This window comes from Protopterus annectens, chromosome 6.part0 (assembly GCF_019279795.1).
Source record: "Protopterus annectens isolate FY-2018-M chromosome 6.part0, PAN1.0, whole genome shotgun sequence".
Taxonomy (NCBI): Eukaryota; Metazoa; Chordata; order Ceratodontiformes; family Protopteridae; genus Protopterus; species Protopterus annectens.
Genome location: NC_056737.1, coordinates 874,726,577 through 874,749,744, shown reverse-complemented (window position 1 = coordinate 874,749,744; position 23,168 = coordinate 874,726,577). Strand labels below are relative to the sequence as shown.

Genomic DNA, 23,168 nt, shown 5'->3' with positions numbered 1-23,168 from the left:
TGTCAATAAAGAAATGAGCAAATGGCTTATATACTCACTGAATGAACAACTTTCCACTAAAATAAAACACCAACAGCTAAGAAAACATATGTTTCAGCAATCCTTCACTGGAGCATTAAAGATTAGCATAATGGAGAAACAGAACACAAGTGATTTGGCATTAATTTCTTTCTGCTTGTTACTTCACAGTGCTAGTTTCTTTGGTATGTACAGACTCACTAACTAGTATGTACATGGGTAGATATTTTCTTGGTGAAGTACAGGTATAGGTGCATAGGTATAATATCTTGCTCATTTGCTCTGACAAGCCAAAGCCAAATAACAATCTATGGCACATACGGCATCAGCAGCAACCCCCTTTTACCCATTTTGTACATGGAGTTGAGGTGCCATATCAACAGTGGCCATCAACTACAGCAAATGTTCACACCAATCTGCAGTACTTACCTCATAAAACAAATAATCCATCTTGTCCTCAGGTAAGAACACTACAACTTTTACTGGTAGATTTGACATGTTTCCTCTTGAAGAACTAACAAAAGTACACATTTAGTCCTAGACCTTTCCATGGATCTTTTCCAGCATCATTCCAATCATGTGGCACACTTTGCTCAGACACACAGATTTAGAGTGATTTTCCTGTTCATCAATTACCAAGTTACAAATGGTTACATGATGTCCATAAGATAAGAAATGTTCTGTTTAATATTAGAGACAGCGTTTTGTGAACCAAAGTCACAAGATAGGAATTTCATTTTATGCATGATGTGATTACTATGGAGTTAGAATAATAGCATTTTGGGGTATGAGGGATAGGATCCTAGCATGACTTATATGGGTATGTGCACTTGCCAAGAAAATCAATTGATTTTTGCTGCAGTGGGTATCAATAAACTATGTTTTTTTCTTGTTTTATGTAATAAATAGAAAGATATCAGACCCCTCTACACACTCACACACACACACACACACACACACACACACACACACACACACACACACACACACACACACACACACACACACACACACACACACACACACACACACACACACACACACACACACACACACACACACACATATTGGTACACTGCACAGCCTTAATGTACGTTTTACAGTGACTATTGCAATACAATACTGATCATGTACCTCATAAAGCATTAAATAGTAACAGTGGGATAAAAATATTGGCATCCGTCAAGCAAGACATGGCATTTTCTCTTAACAGTAGTATTGTCATACAAGCTTTGCTGATCTGGAGAGTTTCTCCTAGATATGACTACCCTCCTTCTGGATGTGTTTGCTTCTCCTTCTCTTATTATATGACCACATTCTCGGTTCTGTAATGGCTCTGCTGTTGCAAACTCTACTTTTAAATGCTTGTGTGATATACAAAACACGTGTTAAATTTCATCAAGAGGGTTGAAACTGTTGTACTCAAGAGCAATATGCAATACCTCAGGAAAGTGTTACATTTCTACAGACCTAATTTTTTCTAAATTCAACTTACTGAGCACAAAGCAGGCCTTACCTACAGGAAGCTATTTAGAATAATACTAAGTCATTGAGTTTAGTAGCATTGTGTACAGAATCTGAAGGCGCTGTACACTGCCCAATGCTTTTGCAACTGTTCCGCGCAGTACTCCTTTGAACTTTCTATTGATGACCGATTCTTTATAGTAACTAAAACATAATGCTCTGCATAACTCACATACTATCTGACAATTGCTTATTTTCCCACTGCAATCAATATATAGCTGACAGCAAGGTAAGAAATGCTGCCAGTGGTATGACTTGACAATGTGGACAACAGCTAAAAAAAAAAAAAAAAAATTAAGTTTTCAGAAGTGTAACACTTGTGTCATTCTTTACACATCAATGAACCAGTAGGTAGTCCAAGCACGTTTGTTTTATTGGGAATGTGTAACACTAATAAACACAGTGCATTAAGACTGAAGCAGACAATGATATTTCAACATACTGCATGATAAAATATAATGCCATATTCCACGGGGTATCTAGCAACAACCTGTGAGCATAAAAGAAAGAGAAATATACTTTCTTGTAGGATTACTTTCTGCAGAATGCTATGGTTTTAAGTAACATTCTTCAGTTCGCATCCAAATCAAATAAAATACCTGCAGACTGCACTTTCTGAGTGCAGCCTTATTATGAATTTTGCACTGTCAGTGTATATTTGCAGGTTTTGAACAAAAAGATAAGTTATTACTTTAATCAGCAGGACTGGGTTAACCTTACATGGAGCACTTATGTGGCAGTGTAGGCTTTTAATTAGACCAACCTTTGAAGGAAAAGGGCAAATTTCATAATCTGCAAATAAAAAAATAAATTAGTTAAGATAATATGAGGTACTGATGCTGCAGAATGAGGAAGTACCATGGAAGTCAATGAAATACAGCAGATGTCTAGTCTGTTAAATTGATTAGATTTTTAAAATGTTTATACAATAAGGTATATGATTCTATCCATCGGTACTGTGTGTTGCACATCAACTTATCTTGCATGCTTTTATTTTTCAATAACATATGTCCCACAATGTTTGTAGCAGACATTCATCTCAGAGCATGCACTTTAGTTGATTTCTTCATCATGAGATGTAACTTACAGAAGATATTACTGCTTTTCTTTTTTCATTCTACTTCTTCTTCCTTGTACGTTTCTATTATAATAAAAAATGTAATTTGTTGTTTTGCTCAAAAAAACTACTTTTCCTGTTTGCTTTATGACTCTTCTGCTTTTACAAGATTAATCAATGTTGCTTCCTGCTTCTCAAATGTCTGCTTACTTCACATCTTTTTGTTGGCTACTGTGTTGCAAACATTTTTGTTTTATTGATACACTGTGTTGCAATCATTTTTTTTCACATTATAGTAGCAAAACTGATAGGCATATCATATATAAATTATTTTATATTAAATCATCTCATTTCACTTCTCCTGCTACTGTACAAGCTACATTTTTGTCTCCACTTTCATTTCAGCACTTGTTTTGTGCAACTTGTACCTCTTTGTTAATCAAATTGTGTATTATGGCCTCATGATTAATTTGTTTACATCATATCTATCTATCTATCTATCTATCTATCTATCTATCTAGATAGATATAGATGTATAGATCTATATATTGATATCTATCTATCTAGATAGATAGAAAGATATGGAAGGGAGAACCTAAAGCAGTAAATGAAAAGTAAAATCAGACGGGGCCGAAAATAAGTTTCTATATGAGTAATGGTATATGGTTCATCTGTATTAAAAAATGTTTTGATAGTAATAAAGGAAATAAAATTAGAAAGCTGCAGTCATTTCAAAGAGTATCTCAGACATTTGTGAAAACATGAGAAAACAGAAATTCTGTGTGAAAGTTTATATTAGCAAATAGATTATATGGTCTTCATGAAAAGAGACATGAGTTTACTTAGCCCTTTTATGCATCAACAATAGCTACAGATGAAATGGGCAGAAAGAACCAGTCATTTTGAATTTTAGCTATGGACATCAAGGACTTCCAAACATAAATTATTTTTATAATGCAACCTGAAGCAATCTGTTTTTGAGTGTTGTACCTTTATAAGACAACATTTTTCCATGTAAGTAAGAGGGACAAGTAATCTATCAGTGAGCCAAATAAAATCTTAGTCAACATTCTTTCACCATTTTGCTCACACCAAATTCTGTTGTACTTGGCGGACATTTTAAGCTGATTATTCTGTTACAGTGCAGATAAGTAGGTGCTCCTTTATGAAATCTGGCAAGTTGTAAGGTATATCACAACTACTTAAAAAAGATTATAATCTGTTGAGGAGCATGGTGCCCATGGACCAATAATAAGTCCACTGCTGCAGCTTATAACACAAAGATTGATTAATTTCCTACAGGAGTATCTATCTTTGACTCTAGATAGAACTTCTCAAAGGTATTATGAGGCAGTATCAGCTGTCCAGGCAATTACTTATGGGGCTCACAAGTTTATCAAGCCACAAGTAGCCAACATTTTGCTCATTCATCATTAGGTAGCAAGATAAAAGATACCGATTTTTTTTAAAGATAAAAGATTCCATTTCATGTTTGCAAATGGTTTATATCCAGTAGTAATATTTATATAACTAAACAATGACTAATTACATTTAATGGGTATTCCCAGAGCACTCAAGAATGGAGCACACAAATACAACAGACAATGTGCAAAATGCCCACAGTAGCAAAGTCTCACAGGACATTTCTCGAAGCAGAAATGAATGTCTCTGTGGACATGGTACATATGGGCTCATTTTTCACATTTTATCTTTGGAGAACACTGTGTCCTAGTTTAGGTTAATTTATCATCATAATTATATAATGATACCTAGCTCAGAGCTACTTATTTTCTAGTCTATTATTAGCAATAATAAATTAGCACACCATTGCTGACTAATTCTATGCAATTTATTTTGATATTCAATATTTGTTTTTTATTAGCAAACATTTTTTCTGATCTTACTGGTAAAGAATTACATGGAAAATTGCTGATGTCTGCAAAATATCCTTAATATCTATAACAATGTCTGTTAAATGCATGACAAATGATCATGAAAAACTCTACCCTTACATAATTAATGCAGTTTCGTATATAAAATAAACATTTATTAAGAATGCCACAGGTGTATTGTTCAAGATAAAAGACAATGGTGAAATTTTTAAACTATTTTAACATTTCATTTAGTGATGAGTTTTGCTGTGCGGACAACTGATGTGACTTAGGGTCAGGTGGGGAGAGTAAGAAGTTATTAAACAGCTGTATTCTACTAAGACAAAAAAGTGTGTTTAAATGGAAGACTTGTTCTTCTAGAACAAGTGAAAAGTATGTGGCCACCATGGAAGACAGCTCTTTCAAAGATCATGACTGAGAAATAAAAGAAGGCATTAAAAACTGAAGAAGTCCATAAGCCACACAGATGATTTACTTTCAGATATCATGGCTGTGAGTTAATGAAGGCATCTTCACTGATGACATTTTGATAGTCTGTCAGTCACTTCAAGTCACTATTATTTATTTATTTTTTAAAGATACATATCTGTCAGTATATGATCTGTTAGGAGAAAAGTTACAATGTACGAATCTTCTTTATACAGACATTGAATATGTGGAGCTAAAGTCATCTAGTAGATCCAGAAAGGTTGGTATATGAGAGTAGGTAATAACGTTCAGTGGAAACAAAAAATATAACCAACATAGGGAAGAGGAACATCGTGAAAAGAGCAACAGTCCATGACAGAAACAAGGGTCACAGTGAATCTTAGTTTTTTAAATCCTTGCAGTCTTATTTTTTTTCTTGTATTGTCTGTTTATCCCATTGGCAAATCACCCTCCCACCCACACACACACACACACACACACACACACACACACACACACACACACACACACACACACACAAACACAACATGCGCACATACATTCAAACAATTGTAGGTGCACACACACACATATGGATATATGCCGAAAGTCACATATACACAACAGCAATAAAAGCATCCCTCCATATTCACATAAGCACTCATACATGTATGTATTCATTCATATACTTTTATTGACACGCATTATATTTCTGATGGAATGAGATACATAATTTCCTCATGTTTCTACATTGCATTCTGGTGTGCTGTTGCTCTTACCGCCACACTGCCTTTTAGTCTCTTTCTATTTAGAACAGTATACTTCAATAAAAGTCATTTAAGTTTTGCCTTTTTTGTTCTGGGTGGTCAACACAATAAGTAGGTTATTGTAGTTAGCATAAGAAATACACTGAAAAGTTAACTGGAGTTCCTGTTTCTGTCTCATATCAGTTTATAAAAGGCAACCTTACTCAAAGCTACTGTGGTCCTTCCTGTAATTGTTAACAGTGTGTTCCTGAGCTACTGTGAAAAATGAAACTTAAGCCTCTGGTCTTACGCCTGAAAAGGAAGAGTTCTCAACACTAATAAATTGTATGTGGAAGGAATGGTAATTTAATGCCAGATGCAAAATAAAAATGTTAGCACACCATGGTGTACATGCTTAGAATTTTAGTAGAAAATAGTGCTTCATAATTGAAATATTGACTCTCAGTGGGATGTTTAAGCAATTTTAAAGACATTTTGGTAGCAATATGTACACATTAAGCACCATGTTTTCTCACTTGGATAATAGATTCCTATCTGTTCTGTTGACTCTCACTTATTCTATGACCACACAGTACCATTTAATACTCCTGCAATTCAACAAATATCTTATTGCTGAATAAAGAAAAGCCATATTGTTATGTATATAATGGAATTATATTCAACAATATTAATCTAAATATTAAGTTACTATGTTGCACATTTCATCAGCATGAATCTGTGATATCTATCTACCTATCAAGAAATCTATCTATTTATGATTACTGGTGCTGTTATCAAACTTGCTATCAGTCAAATAAAGGTGAAGCCAAAATTGTTAAGCTAATGTGCGAATTATTGAACATTCACTTGACGGTATAGCTGTTCTGTCAATACAGTTTGAATGTGTGTGTGTGTGTGTGTGTGTGTGTGTGTGTGTGTGTGTGTGTGTGTGTGTGCGTGTGTGTGTGTGTGTGTGTGTGTGTGTGTGTGTGTGTGTGTGTGTGTGTGTGTGTGTGTGTGTGTGTGTGTGTGTGTGTGTGTTTGCATGTGTGTGTGTGTGTGTGTGTGTGTGTGTGTGTGTGTGTGTGTGTGTGCGTGTGTGCGTATGTCTGTGCAAATGTGCAAGTATATTATTTTTGTATTATTTTAGGATTAGAGTAAGGATTAGATAAGGAGATTCCCTTAGTGTGTTTGTGCTGATGTTTGGTTTTTAGGGTTAGAATTAGGGTTAGCATAATGGATAGCTTCTGTATGTATGTCAGAGTCTATGCTTTGTAGGATTAGAGTAAGAGTTTGGTTAAGTGGTTTAATGTAGTGCGTGTGTGTGCGTGTGTGTGTGTGTGTGTGTGTGTGTGTGTGTGTGTGTGTGTGTGTGTGTGTAAGCCCATCTTGTGTACTAGTAGCATTAAAGAAAGTTTGTTTTTACATAAGGTGTAGGCTTAGGTTTAGGGACAGTGTCAGAGTTAGCGTTAGCATTACTGCTTTTATTTACTGAGAAAGTCCATCTGGGTAAAATACCCCTTTTCAGCAGGGGCTTGGGGAGAAAAGCTCCACAGAATTGAGTATGCATATAAATAAGCCATTGTTACAACACATACAGTAAATTCTACATGGTAGCACAATAGACATTATAGATACTATGCAATTGAATTTGTAAAACAACAATTTCAATACATACTGAAATATTTGTTTTACATGAAAGTACAATGGACATATTTAAATAATATATACAATGTCTGAGACCAAGTTGGTACGTGATTATAAAGAAAAGTTGGAGGTAAATTTTTTTCAGGTAAAAGTATGTGATGGTTTTATATATTACAGGTAAAACAGGTAAAAAAAATTCTGCACATATGAGAGGTACATTTCTTGGCATCTTTAAACAAACTGATGTTCAAAACATCCAGCTTCATTAAAACACATTGCCTCTATATTTATAGTTTCTTAATAAAGTTACTTCATTGATTCTAACATGATGATATTATAAGGAAAAAGCACTGAAAAACATTGCTGTGTAAAATAATAATTTTTTTCTTGGAAAAAGACATCATTATCTTCAGCAAGCCTGTTTTTTTCCTAATAGGCTGTCCCTTCCCAATGTTGTCTTTCAGCTTTTCCGAGTACATACTGGGATAACATACATAACTGTTACTCATCACCTCTGTTTTCTGAGTTCTAGTGTCTATAGTTTTTAAAAAATGGAAAAAAACACAGTTAAATCCAAAATAATTAATATCAATAAAACTCTACTTATTTGCGAATTTAAAAAATTCAGAACAATAATTTACATATATCAAAAAAAAGGTAAATTCCTCCTCCTTCACCAATACTAAAAGCATATTATTTATAAAGCATTTACACAGTCTAATATATAATATTCTTCCAGAGGTCAGAAAAATAAATATATACCCATTCATACACAGATGTGAAAAAAATGAACATAACAACAAATCACTACTCTTTCTTTTCATCTAAATCATTTTTTTTTTGTAAAAATAGAGTAAAATTGCAGACAATGAAAAATCTAACATTTCAGTCAATAATATGATGTCAATTGCAGATAAATGACCAAGTTCCAATAAAATACTGGAAAAATATTTCAAAGTGATATCCTTGTCTCTGAGGTCCATTTATTTATTTATTTGTCCATCTATTCATTTATTCATTCATTCATTTACCAGATAGAATTCCAATCACAAAAGTTCAACTTCAGGTAGGCAGAAAAGAAACACATAATGTAATATAGATACAACATATATTTAAACCAAGTAAAAGAGAAGACAGAAATAATTAACTGTATAAAAAAGGGCTGGGTTTGAAAGTTCTGTAAGAAAAGTGCAATATGAACATTTTGTTGTATCATGAAATTCTATTAAGTTCTGAATACATAACAAATAAGAAGGTCCCAACTATGTGTTTCCATTACATCTTACCACTTACACAAAGTTAGACAGCTGTCGCCCTTAGGAAGATAAAGAATACAATCGAACATAAATAAACATTATTTAAAGACCCAAGTAAAGCTTTGGCCATCTCCAAGACTCCACTCTATTGGGGGAATTCAATGAAATTAGCTGTATATTTTTGATAATGCTTTGCTTTTGTACTCTGTCAATGCTAAGGAGATAGTAATTTAGAAACAGTGGCATGGAGCTTATTAGCAACTCATTTGCATACCTCTGAATTGATTTAATATATCATTTGGAAAATTGAGATAAGTGTTCCTCGACCAACACAAGCAACACCTTAAAGTATTGCATTCTGTCCTCACTGATCAGCTGCAAAGTAATAAGCTAGAGTTTGTCACTGAATCACTCTATTGGACTGTTTCTGGTAATGCCCATAACAGAGCAAATGTTTAATATTTAAATTATAACTAATTTAATAGTAGTGCCCACAGACTTCTGCATTTGCATGTAGCATTATCTATCGCACTGCTGTAATGTAGTGATCCTTAAATCCCTCTGTCATAATGCACTAAGAAATCCTGCTAGAAATAGGATTGCGCATTATGCAATGTGTTTCAAAATATCTCAATCTATTTTACCAGCACTTTTCTAATATTGCATCCTTACAGACCCTGACAAGTCTCCTACATCAAGAGTAAAAGTATATTCCTTCTTAAGATGGGAAAGAGGAAAAAATCATAAATTAAGCAAATGCCATTTAGTTCCTAAAGTCACTTCATATGAAACTTAGCTCAGCTCAGCACATCTTTGTTTTAGTGCATTAATAATATTGAGTAAAATATATAGACAATCAAATAAATGTCAAAGTTAAAATGTATCTAATGCCTACAAAGTATCTGTACTGTGAGATTTTTTTAAAGTTATGTCACAAATGTGAAGAAATATACCTGCTTAAAATTAAAGAACAAAACTGTGTGCCGTGCATGTGCATGCTCACATGTATGTTTTTGTGTGTGTGTGTGTGTGTGTGTGTGTGTGTGTGTGTGTGTGTGTGTGTGTGTGTGTGTGTGTGTGTGTGTGTGTGTGTGTGTGTGTGAACGTGCCAGTAGCTTGTATTTATATATGAAAAGGATAGAAAAGTGTCAGCTTGTCAGCCATTCATGTTTCTAAGCAAATATGTTTAATGTTAAGTCACTCCACTGACTGCACCCTCTAATACCATGACCTATCTATTCTGAAAATGAGTCTTAAACTTTGTCACATACATTTCATTTTATCAGGTTATGATATACACAAAAATAAAATGTCAGAGACAATGTGGAAAAGAACAACAAATCACTGATACTAGGGGTTCCCTAAGTGACCAGTGTGTTTAAGAACAATATTATTGTATTAACTGCAGAACTGAATTACTGTTATGTCAGACTGTAACGTTAACAGAATGGTTTAGAGAAACTAAATACTATCTTACAGAAATAAACAGAATGGATCCTTAAAATCCCTTACACTTACGTAAGATGCGTAGCTTCTTCAATGATTCCTGCAAAACAGATTCTGGTGTGCTGTCATCTTCAGAAACATAACAAAGGAATGGTTCCAATCCTACCTGTCCAATAGGCTGAAATGGTTCCAATCCTACCTGTCCAATAGGCAACAGGCTGTTCTATGGCAGGACAAATTATCCGATCTATTCTTGGCCCTCTTCTCTTCACCATCTTTGTTAATGACCTGCCCACAATCACCCCCCATGCCACATGCATTCAATATGCAGATGATTTGACTATCATCAGCACTGCCTCCAACCTGGCAGACCTCACTGCTTCAACCCAAGACACCTTCAACCTAATAGCAACTAGTTCTCAACCCCAACAAAAAAAAAACTTACTTTTCTCTCACCCACTAAACACTCTTCCCCCCCTTCTCCTCTCTATAATCCATGGAATCATCTCACTATATCACCAGACACACAGCTCATTAGTATTAGGTTATATTGATAACTAATTACAATTGCCAGCACACACCTACTATCAACTCTTTCTATGCCTCCCCTTTTTACAAAAACCTAAAAACAACAAACAACAAACTTTTGCTTCTTGTACACATAGCAAGATTTGCAAATTCCACCCCACAAGAACGCACCACTGCACTAACTTTTGAAAACTAGGGTGGGCTAAGTTTTCCAGCCAACTCCATTTCAACAACCAACTCAAACAACCAGCTCACAGATCGCACCAGAGAAAGAGAAAACACCACCCAAAAAAAAACATCATTTCTGCCCTCTAATTCACCCACTCCAATAGAATCTTAAATGAAACTACCAAAGAAACTAGCAAATAAATCTGCTGGGGAAAGATTCTCTATCTCTAAATGTGTGGTAATGTGAACTATACTCTCTGACAATGTCCCTGTTCCAAACCTGATTAACCACTATCATTTACTTTCTCTTACCTCACTGCTTTTCTCCCGGACTTTAGCTGAAATGGACATGTATAATAAATAAATAAATAAATAAATATGAGGTCATTATTTATGCATGAGATCATTGCCTGTGGAGTGTTTCTGTGATGCTTTTGTCTCTTATGTTGTACATTTTATATCTGACCTGAGGTGGATCATTATAAAAAAGCAGCTGACCTTTTGGTATTTATAGTCAGAATGTGAAGAGCTTGTATATGTAGTAACTGCATAACAGGATGCACTAGTGAAAATACATGATAACTATCACTGTGTGTCTGCCTTTTAACACAAGCTAGTTACTGATCAATTTAGAATATATAAAATGTATCTATATTTTCTTTCTGAATAGGGGCAGCAAGGTCCAGGTGACTCACCCACATTAGTGACTGTCATGTTCAAGCCTGAACACTACTACTTTCTCCAGCAAACCTCATGGTTAACTTCATTTAGTAACTAATCCAATCCTGCAGTCTAGATTACTACTGTTTGTGCCGAAGTGCATGGTATTGTTCAGTCTGCCATCATGAACTCATAGAAACATACATACATGTAGTTAACCAGCAAAAGGAGAGTAGCTACCCAAAACCATGGCATAAAGGGGTAAACTCCTGAGTACATCTCAAGTGACTCATGTTTAACTGGATTGGCCATCTGAGGAACTGAAGTGAAAGATCTGCTTGCTAATCCTGGGAGGAGGGCTTATGCATTTGGGCATTCCTCATCTTTGATCCCTGGTGGTGGCTTGTAATGTGCAGGGGTTGATGGCGGGGTATTGCCTTGAGGAGAAAATTGGCTAAGTAGCTGTAAAATTGACACAATATGCCAGCATGTCCAATTGCAAATTTGTCCCTGGACGTATATGGCTGCATGTATGGTAGGGAACCTGTGGCAATAAGCAAAATAATCTCCAGGCAGGAGTGTGATGTTGTTCAGGATTCATTGATCTCTCCATTGGCTTCTGCATGGGTTGGGTATAGCTAAGGTTTTCCTAAGAGGGTTCTGGTAGACCCATTGTAGGAGGAGAAAAAAATAGAGTTAGTTGATGGTCAGCTGCAAGAAGCCACAGAAAAAAGTAAAAAAAAAACAGTAATAACCATTTTTTTCAGGTGCTGTGGCAAGCACCCACCAGCTGATCCCCCCACCTTCAATTTTCAGCCTACCCATGCCTTTTTGAAGTTTTCTATTGCTTTACCTTGGACAATTTATTTACAGAGCTCAATCATTATGTCTTGATCTAGGGAAGTCATTTGCAAACTTAACTTCAGCCCTTTCGTATTGCCATTGAATTCAGAAACCTAGGTAGCAAACAAGATGCCAAAACTATGCAGTAACATCCCAGAAGATTAGAAGCCACTCACTTGTAATTATCTGACCATTACAATAAATTAGATAATGTAATTTGAAAGTCACTGACAAGAAAAAAGTGGGAAACAATGTTAGACAGGATATGGTAAGATTAATGAGGAGCTGGTTAATAGAAAGAACAGAGATATTGCAAGCGAATTGAAAGTGCCAACCAAAAGAGTCACCACCAGTTGGCTACTATATCAATGAGCCCAGTGGAGAATACTACATCATATATTCAGTAATTTATTACCCAATAACCAGAGTTAAGGTTAAACACTTCACAAATTAAATCAGTAAAGGACATATACCACCGGACTGTACAGCTTGACACATGGTCTAATTAGGTTGCTGCATTGGACTTTGAGGACAGAGTTGGGTTTTATTTTCAGAAATGTTATGTTTTTAAATTTTTGATAATATGAAGGAAAGAGCTAAACAAATGCAATCTTTGAGTGGACCACTTTGTTAAGTATGTAAAAAATATTTATTGAAACACCCTCAATGAACTGCAATGATATTAGAGAAACCACAGTCTAAGATTGCACATAAAATAATAGGTTACATTGCCAGGGGGTTTATTTCCAGAAACGTAAATGTCTTAACTGAATATGGCAGTGGTAAAGACTCACATGTAATGTGTATTATTCTGTGTGCAATTTTAGATGTGTAAAAGAATACTACCACAAAAAGTGCATAGTACCTGAATAATGAATGCCACAAATGTGAACTTACTTATCTGAATAACACTATATAAACTCATTCAAAAGTAAATTGCCTGAAAGAACATGATTTGAATGTGTAAAATTATGTCTGAGAAGGTTAATTTTAACTGTAGGAAATTATACTTTAAAAAGAGAAGGTTATGAGAGCACAACAGAATTAAAAATCTGACGCTGCAGTCAAAAGAGCACACTGCAACAGATAGTTGATTTTTATGTTGGCTAAATGCAGAAGGTAGACCTTCCTGTTTTTTTGTCACTGCTTGCTGACTTTTACTTTTAAAATTATCAAGAGAAGGAATTTTATTGGTATGCTAAGTAATGCAAAAATAGAGATGTTTCTGTATATGGTCTTTTTACCAGTATATTGAATACTCCATATTAATGATGTTTAGACCTATGTGTGTTGCTAGGATGGATATCCATTACGTGTACTGCAGCAACTGTGTTAAAGAAAAAACAAATCACAGTAAAAATAAACTAACACAGATACTACAATTTGCAATGTGATGTTAATATGATGACATTTTCCAGAAATATATAATCATTTTCTTCTGAAAATAATGAAGAACTTACTATGTGTGCTTTCATATAGTTTTCAAGAAGTTCTGTATAGCATGGCCGTCTTAGCTTCATACTGCAATATGCAAAGGTTTCATCCACAGATCATGTATCTGTAGGAGTTTCCTTTATCCATCAATGTGTGAAATGCCTAGTGTGCTGAGTATCAGATCAGTGTGAAATTAATTCCTGTGGTGTAGAGATGACCTTGGCGAATGAGTGGCACACAGGGAAATGAGTGTGGTTGCATTGAGAAGAGTATGACATAAAAGGCTACTCATAAGACTACATTGCTGTCAGGGTTTCAGTGAAGGAGGAGAGGAAGGTAAGGAGAATTACAGGGATTTCCTGCACTAGAAGGGTGTATTCAGCTATGAGAGGGGCAATAGGATATGTTCTATGAGTTCCGCAAGCAATGCTACATACTCTGTTCCACAAATATTTAAACTGGCACTTGGTTATAGGCAAAACAGGTCCAGATCAATTATAAGCACAATAACAGGTGTTAACTTACTAGAGAGAAAGAAACACAGGCATACAGTGCCCCCTATCCCAACATGGATATGCATTACAGATGTCATGGTCAGTGGTATTGTATTAGTTCTACTGGCACTTACCTTTAAATGCATACTGTGAACCAGCTGCCAGCAATGATCTTCTGCTTTACTGCTGTTTTAGGTTCATAGGTTCATAGATTAGTGCTAGGATAACTGCCCTTGTGGGCCATTTTAAGCCTAGACAATTACACCATGTGAGAATCAAACCCTGCACCTTGTGTCTGTAAGGCAAACACCTTAACCATTATGCCAACCTCCCACCCTTTAAGAATCACATATAGTTACTTTCCATACTCCTTAGTAAGCATTAGCATGGACACTGCATACTATGACTTTCCATGTAACCCATAATTCTTAGTGGATCAGCCTAGCACTTGCCATGAGGAGTAATTCATTGATACCACAGCAAGTTAGCCATGAGGTAGCCTAGAAGTTTTTGAATGCATCTACTAACTTAAATTTTAGGCAAATAGTATAAGACCTCACCTACCCAAATGAATAACACATTCTACATTCTGTGTTCTTTTTTGACAGAAATTAAAGTTTTGAAAATACATTAAATCACATTTAATGAATTAGCTAAATTATTTGAATAATAATTTTAACAAGCTGTTGGCCAACAGTGCTGAGCTTTTGATGGAACATTTTTATTTGTCTGCTGAGAGTCACAAAAAATAAATTAAACTAAAAAAATGGTTAAGTCAATGTAGGCCTGGCGAATTACATATTTGTAATCAAAGTATTTGGAATTAGAAAACTTATCTGGCTCACACCATTAATAGGAAAGTAACGTTGGTAAAGTGGTTCTGTGCTGAGATCTATGTTCTTGTTCTTTATTATTAAAAATAATTTCAATAATGTCTTATCATTGCATTTTGGCACTGAGTTATGGTGACAATCAGTTTCAATGGCACAACTGGTATCAATCACACTTGCCTTTGGTGCAGAAAGTTGGGGGTTCTATTTTCACACCAGGGAGATGGCTTGCTGACACTACTATGCAATGTATAGGGAATGTGTCACTCCTGAGTTTGTTATGCTTCTGTAGAGATATTAAAATGAGGCCCCTCTGCCTGAGTTGATGGCAGCTCAGGTGGTTGTAAAAGATTCCACAGTACTTATTGAAAAGAAAAGAGGTCCTTTAGTCATTCAAAGAAGACAACATTTTATACATATTTACAAAATTACAATTCTCCATTTTGCATTTTTTTTTACTTATTATACATACATGGTTTATTATATCAAGCTTACATCCTTATTGGAACCCCACTCCTTTTTCCATAGCTACCATCTGATTTTACTCAACATTACTGCCAAACTCCACTTTCTGTTAAACATAATTTCATTTATCCTTTCATTCCATATAACGTGAAACATTTTTATCGATTTTTTACACATTCTTTAATTCTGTTCTTATAATATCCATATTTAATCATCTCCATATTTATCTTATCCAGTTTTTATATCTTCAAAAAATGTATTTATATAACTTTTCCCATAATTTCACACATGTTCAGTAGTTTCTTCTTTTCCTCAATACTTTTTATATGACATGCTTCTTTTCAGTGGTATTTTATCTATTACTAGTCTCAAAAAATCTTGACATTCTTCTTTTTATTACACTGTTTATTTCTTACTTTTATAGCTTTAATCTTCCCGCCTGCTAGCTTTTCCCATGGTTTGATAAAATATTGAATCATTATATTCTTATACCATATTTTTCACTCCTTTTCAATTTAATCAGTTTTTATTTTCCACATTAATATTTTTATCCATAACATTTAATTTCTTCATTAATACCTCCTTTTTCCTTTTACTTCTTTTTATCATATCCCCCAAATTTGTCATACTTACATTTAAATATTTTGACAACTGATCTTTCATCTTTTCATCCACTTTAACACTTTATATAAATTTATAGATGCATCAAATACCACTGGGTTAATTAACCATAAACCTACTTATTCTTTATTTGCATACAAAATTCCACGTTTTAGTTGAGTCAGTCTAGCACCGTATATAAATGAAAAAAAAAAATACTTGCAATAATTCCTTTTCAAACAACATTGACAACATAACTGCACTTGCTAAATATGCTATTTTCCCATTAAAACTGAGTTTATCAAATTATTCTTTTTCCTAAATGATAATCTGTGTTTTCCAGAAAAAAATACACTTCTTTTGACTCTTATTTATCACATTGAATTTTACTTACATTCTTGTTTCCAGTTTTTATACCTAAGACAGAGATTTAATTCATTGTAAAATATATTCCCCCTATTTTAACTACATCTCTTAATTCTTTTCTCTTTGTTTTAAGTAATCTATATTGCTTCTAAACATTAATTTCAATAAAATATTACTTCATTTATCCATGTCTTGCTTTTTGCAATTGCTATAATATCATCTTTATAAGTTAACCACGGTGGAATTTTTAACACCTCAGACATGGCATACTCTCTTCCCTGCATTTTACAATTCACTTCACATACAAACACATTCATAATTAAAGCAAATAGTTTACAATTTATTGGACATCATGTCTTACACCTCCCCTCATATGTACCTCTTTACTCACCAACCATTTACTAAATTTTTTAATGTATTATTTCAATAAGCAGGCATACATAATTTCCTGATGTCCTCACTTATATTATATCATATCCCTCATTAATATTCCCAATCATAAGTTTAGCTTCTTCTCTTCTGTTTATAATATCATCCACAATCTTTGTTGCTATAATTAATAATTGCTGACTTACATTCCCTTTTATGTTGTATATACTCTCCTCTATAACACTTTTAGTCTTCATTTCAAATTTCTTCTGTATTATTTTCATATAAAATCTTATAATCATCACCATTCAATGCTATTTGTCTCCAGTTTTTCATTATATATTTTCCTCTTTTTTTCAAATAAATAAGAGTATTCAAGTGCATAGATCTTTGTAAATGAAACTTTCATTTAACTATTCTTTCAAAAGATATAAGAAATATTATTTTTGCCATTTCATTAAATGTTTGTAAACTTCATATTCTATTCCACTTGGTCCGGAAGCTGATTCTATATTTACTTGCCATAATACTTTGTCTAGCTCATGTAGCAAAATCTTTACTTCAAATCCTTTATTTTCTTATTCTGAAAACATGTTGCTTCCCGTGTTGTCTTCAATTTCTTGTTTTTTTCCTTTATTTCTTGTACATATTCTACTACTATATTCATAAATTGTTCACATGTTCTTTCTGTTTTCCTTTTTGATTTCTCTCATTACACTAGTATCTTTTTTTTTTTACTATTCAACTTAAAAATGACAATGCATCTCTTTTCCTTTGTAGAAAATGCCTTCATTTAAATAATAACTCTTTAACTGTATCTGAAAATTTTCTATAGAATTCTTTTTTCATTATTAAAATACTCTCTATTGTTATTTTTCTAAGTATTCCAATGCATCGTTATATGGTCTCATACCTTTCTTTATCCACTTTTCTTACATCATATTGCCATCATAACATTTTTTTATATTTAGAGGCTCTCCCGTTCGATTCTCGACTGGAGCACCTTCTGTGTGGAGTCTGCATGTCCTCCCCATGGTCAAGTGGCATTCAAAAGACATGCATGAATGGGTGTGCCTTCGTTGGGCGTCGGGCTGGCAGCTTGGTACCATAAAATCTACTGACAATCATTAGCGGACTAGAGGTTCACTGTGGCGACCCCTAACCGGGAAAAGCCGAAAGAAAAACAACATTTTTTTATATTTAACCTTGAAAAACATCCACCATGTAGATATTTTTTTATAGAATGGTTTCATCATAATATGATCCTTCCATAGCTGCTTTATTAATCTCTTTTCTTCTTCATGCCATGTTTTCTCATTTAACCTTTATATTCCTTTGCCTTTTTTATTTAGTCCTCATTTTACTTTATCTGTATCTATATTACTAGATGACATGAAAAACCTGTTTCAATTGTTACTCTTTCCCCTATATTTAACCCTTCTAATATTATAAAATAATATATTTCAGTTGTGTAAATATCCCTTCTGTGAGCACATGAATTTTTATCTCAGAGTATTAATTTACCACATCTCATAACTTCAAACAATTTTACATTGTTTCTTTTCTTTTTTACATTTTACTCTTATATCACAATTAAAATCTCCTTTCATTATAATACTTGCATTTATCACTACATAATCTAAAATCAGATTAAGTAAACTTTCATGGGGATTTAATAAACTCTGTTTTTGTTTAAAGCCTACACAGAATTTATGTGCTACCACTATGAACGCAGTGCTAATTGCATATTCATGTTGCTCATTGCACTTACATGATTACAAGCAAGGTTATGTGGCCAGCAACAGTACAACTGCTACAAAACTTTGTGCAGCAGCATGACCACAGAACCATGAAGCATTCAATTGTGCCTACAAGGAAACCTGCTTGGTGAGATTGCACAGACAGCCACAATGACTACCATGGTTGCAAATATTGCAATAACAGCAGTAATGACACAGTACAAAATTGGACTGAGTGCAATATACACAACTACAACTATTTGTGGAATAAAATAATGCAGGGGAAAAAGCAAGGGCATATACAAAGAAACTAGGAAGGGAAAGTATGCTGATGAAAAGAGGCAGACATGAATGGCAGGAATGACTAGAAAGAAAAACAGCACGGTAGATTTGGTAATGTTCCCAAAATAAGATATGCCAATGTATATAAATTTCAAAGACAAGTCAGGTTTACAGGTTCATAGGATGATACTAGGCTATTAGCCAGGAGGCCATTATAAGCCTAGCCAAGAACTTTGCCCATGTTCCCTCAAAGTCAGAACCTGTTTCCCCAGTAACATAACATTAAAGACATATGTAGACAGCAGAGTACATACTTATGTTTGCACCTCCTGTGAGAGTATATTGTATCATCACACGTGATATTCTATATGTGATGGTCACACAATATTACATGTCAATGGAGGTGAATGGCTGTGATATAAACATCACTAATATGATTATTGCAAAGGACATTTAGCAATGATGGTATATCCAATAGGGGGTATGTACATAGCCTGAAGATCTCCAAAATGACTTGCTTGAATATGACTGACATGTCAGTATTCTTCAGAATTAATCATGGACACCTAGCAACAGACTCCTTGACAAATGCAGACAGAAACAGCCACAATCATGGACACTTTTAAAATTTTATGACCATTAATATGAGGCATTGACAGACTATTTGAGTGTAACTTATTATACATGTTCAGCAGAAACAGACATGTACAACTGTTATGATTATCAGTATTCTATAAAGGGAATTAACCACCCCTTCCCCAAAAATGACCACTTTTTGGAAGGGTTAAGTGGGACAGTGTTAAACCTGGAGTTGAAATCAGGGGCAATCCTGGCCAGTTGAGGGTCTGCATGGCACATAAGCTACAATCCACACCTTGCATTAATCAAACCCATGCTGTCAATGTTTTCACTGAGCTGTGCATTTACTGGGTACAACACAGAAAGATGTATTACACATGCATGTAGTAGAACACCTTAAAGGGAAGTCTGCACTGTCAAATCCCAATGGGTATGCTTCCCAAGAATAATTCTGTATGGCCAACAAGATGTGTGGGAGCTCACTGTGCCAAATATGATGCACTTAACAAAAGCATAGCTGGCAGACATAACTACTGGCCATATGGGTAACAACACTTGGAAAAAAATCATTGCTATGAGTGGATTCCCTACACAGCTGGGTATTGCATGCTTCTGCCAAATGCAATAGCAATGGATATTGTCTGAGGCATCTGCAATTGATGTGTGAATTAAGAAGTCATTCATTACAATAAATGATACAGCAGTGTGTGAGACTGATGGTAATTTATCCACAATGCCCATGTGCACAGAAAGTATACCAGTGCAAAGAGATACAGTACATCCACATCTCAACACAGCACACATGGATGACAGCAACACTGATATGTGCAATATTCAAAGGGTCATAGGACACTACTAGGCTACCAGCCAGGATCACATAAAATCCTAGCCATTAGTATACCATTTAAACACAAATTGTTATAGTTATGTGAGGGAAGATAGTAGGGTTATGTGTATATGTGTGTATGCATTTGATTTAATACAGACTGCCTCTGTCCATATGTGACATATGCATGATCCCATGACAGAATTAGCAATCATGCATCCAGTAGTCTGCAGACAGCTTGCAGATGGTCATAGAGCGGCTTTGCTTTACAATGTGTGTATACATCTTTGAGATGAATACATCCTCAGTGTTCTGTATAATGGATTTAATGTGGTCAGAAGGAAAAAGCGGATGTTGGATTCAAGGGGGCTTTGTAAAAGTTGCTCATGAATGAGAATCAATTAATGTGATCATCACCACACAAATCTCTGTTTTACAGTGTCAGAGTGAACTTTATCGAGGATGACATCATCAATGTATGCAGAGAAGATGTCGGGAGGAGTGCCTGACATAGCTGTAGACTCACATCCCACTGTAAAATTGTCTCAAGACTGATAGTTGAAGGAACACACACACATACTCAGGTTGAAAGCTGTGAGATAAGTACTCCTACCTATCTAGTTACACAAGCTGAAAAACACTGTACTTAATGCTAGCCCCACTGGACAAGTATGTCTTTAACAGTGTAAAAGTACACTTTATAGATGATGACATTGGCAACGTCTGCTGAGAGTATGTTGGGAGGGCTGTATGAAATTGCTATGGAGTCAGGTAGCAGTATAAAAGTCCCTTATGAATGCTACTTGAGTGATTGCAGCAGGACCTAGACTTGTGTTCTTCAATACACACACAAGTTGACTGCTGTGAGGTTAGAAACCCTACATGTCTAATTACACATACTAAAGAACACAGTACTTAAAGCTCACACCACTGCAGAATTCTAAGTTTAACAATGTCACTGTGCACTTTACAAAGGATAACATCATCAGTGTATGCTGAAAAGAAGATGTTGGTGGGAGGGCTGTTGGAGTTGTGCAGCAGTGTAAAAGTATCTTCTAAATGCTACTTGATTGAGGGCAGCAAGACCTGGACTCATGCTCTTCTTACTATGTACACACCCTCACACATAGACACACACAGGTTGAGGGCAGTAAGACAGGAACTGCTACCTATCTAATTATACAAGCTAGAGAAACCAGAACTTAATGCTTGCATCTCTGAAAAAGTCTGATTTTAATGGTATCACAGTGCACTTTATAGAGGATGACTTTATTAGTGTATGCTGAGAAGAGATTCTAGGGACAGCTGTATGAAATTACTGTGGAGTCATGTAGCAGTATAAAACATGCCTCTCAACCTCTCAGTGCAAGAAATGTGGACAAAGTCTAAAAAAATGGGGGGAAGAAAGGCTGAAAAATAGGGACATGTTTTAAATATTGCTCTTACAAACTGAGAAAGTTGCTAGAATAACATGATTTGTTTTAACATATATTTTCTGAAGGAATTAAAGCTTGAAACTCAAATGTATGTCATTATTTAGTGACTTCAAACCTCAGATCATCCAAATGATTTGCCAGAAAACCACAAATTTTATGAGAAACTGACCAAAAATTTGAGCCAAAAATCTAGACATTCTTCAAAAATCTGTACAGTTGAGAGGTATGTAAAAGTATTTTGTGAATGTTACTTGAGTAATGGCAGCAGGATCTGGACTCATGCTCTTCTGACTACACACACACACACACACACACACACACACACACACACACACACACACACACACACACACACATTGACTGATGTGAGAATAGAACACCTACATATCTAATTACAGAAGCTATGGAACCCAATGCTTAAAACTCATGCCATCTGATTTTAATATTGTCAGAATACACTTTATAGTGGATGACAGCATGATGGTGTCACAGGTAACATATACTGTTATGAGACTTGTTTGTAGAGCCAGAACTTGTGATATGATTGCATTGGCACAATTTGCAAAAGTGCATAAAAATATATCCTGGCAACCTAGGTGAAAGAAGCTGTCATGAATGCATATTGCAGAAGTGAGGCAGACATGTACCTGTTTCTCCAGCTGTTGTGTAGATGACACACACACACACACACATGAACACACAGTTTGGAAACATCTATAGTGCAATGATGGAGTTATGTGTCTTCATATTCAGATGAAGGTTATGTCCACATTGATATAATTTACTATCAGTATCAACGGGATGTGATGATAGATGACCAATGTGCCATGTCACTATAAATCTATACCAAATGTAAGAATGCAGTTAGACTCTGTAAATCTGGAATCTGTTTGACAATGGCCCAAACCCTGATATATCATTTGCAAGTGCATTGCTTCAGGGCACACATGAATATCAGAAAGTATGTGCTCAGTCAAGCACACGCATATCTGCCTTTTTCTTGTTTTCATGACTGCATTATCATGTATTGGAGGATTATAGCCCAGTAACCAGAGTCAGTCATGCTATAAACCTCTTCACAAAGTCAATCACCAAGAAGCTGATTTGTGTGGATGATGGTAACGTATTAAAGCATGCATCATCAGGAATTAAACTTGGACGTGTGAAGTAGCAATGTCCACTGGTGCTCATTGCCAAACTATGCACAAATAGGGATGTACAGTAACTGACCAGATTGGAGTTAACTGCAGAATACATGTGTTTGTTGTTAATGTGTCCTGTGTCAGGCTTACAAGACATGTTATTGGAGAAATTGCTGACAGCGAATATGATGTGCATGCTGTAGTCGATCTTTGAAATGTCAGGTCCAAAGTTTCACAACGTAAATAACTGTTGGCCTTGCCTTCCCCATTTGCACAACATTAATGACTGAGGAAATGCAGTTCTCTGCAGCTCTCTTAAGGAAAACAGTGAGAATTGTAATGTAATGCACTTTCCTTTGCATAAACAGGCTCAGTGGCAATTTGTTTTTTACAAATGGTGTCAGGATCTCATT

The 23,168-nt window shown here is 35.0% G+C and overlaps 1 protein-coding gene across 1 annotated transcript in view; it reads left to right on the top strand.

Annotated features, from left to right (window-relative positions):
* DYNC1H1 (dynein cytoplasmic 1 heavy chain 1) overlaps window positions 1-23,168 on the top strand; it is a 3,754,902-nt gene that overhangs the window by 519,698 nt on the left and 3,212,036 nt on the right. Inside the window, exon 15 of the mRNA XM_044073590.1 lies at window positions 11,184-11,194. Coding sequence (XP_043929525.1) covers window positions 11,184-11,194 — 11 coding nt within the window. The remainder of the gene's footprint in view (window positions 1-11,183; window positions 11,195-23,168) is intronic.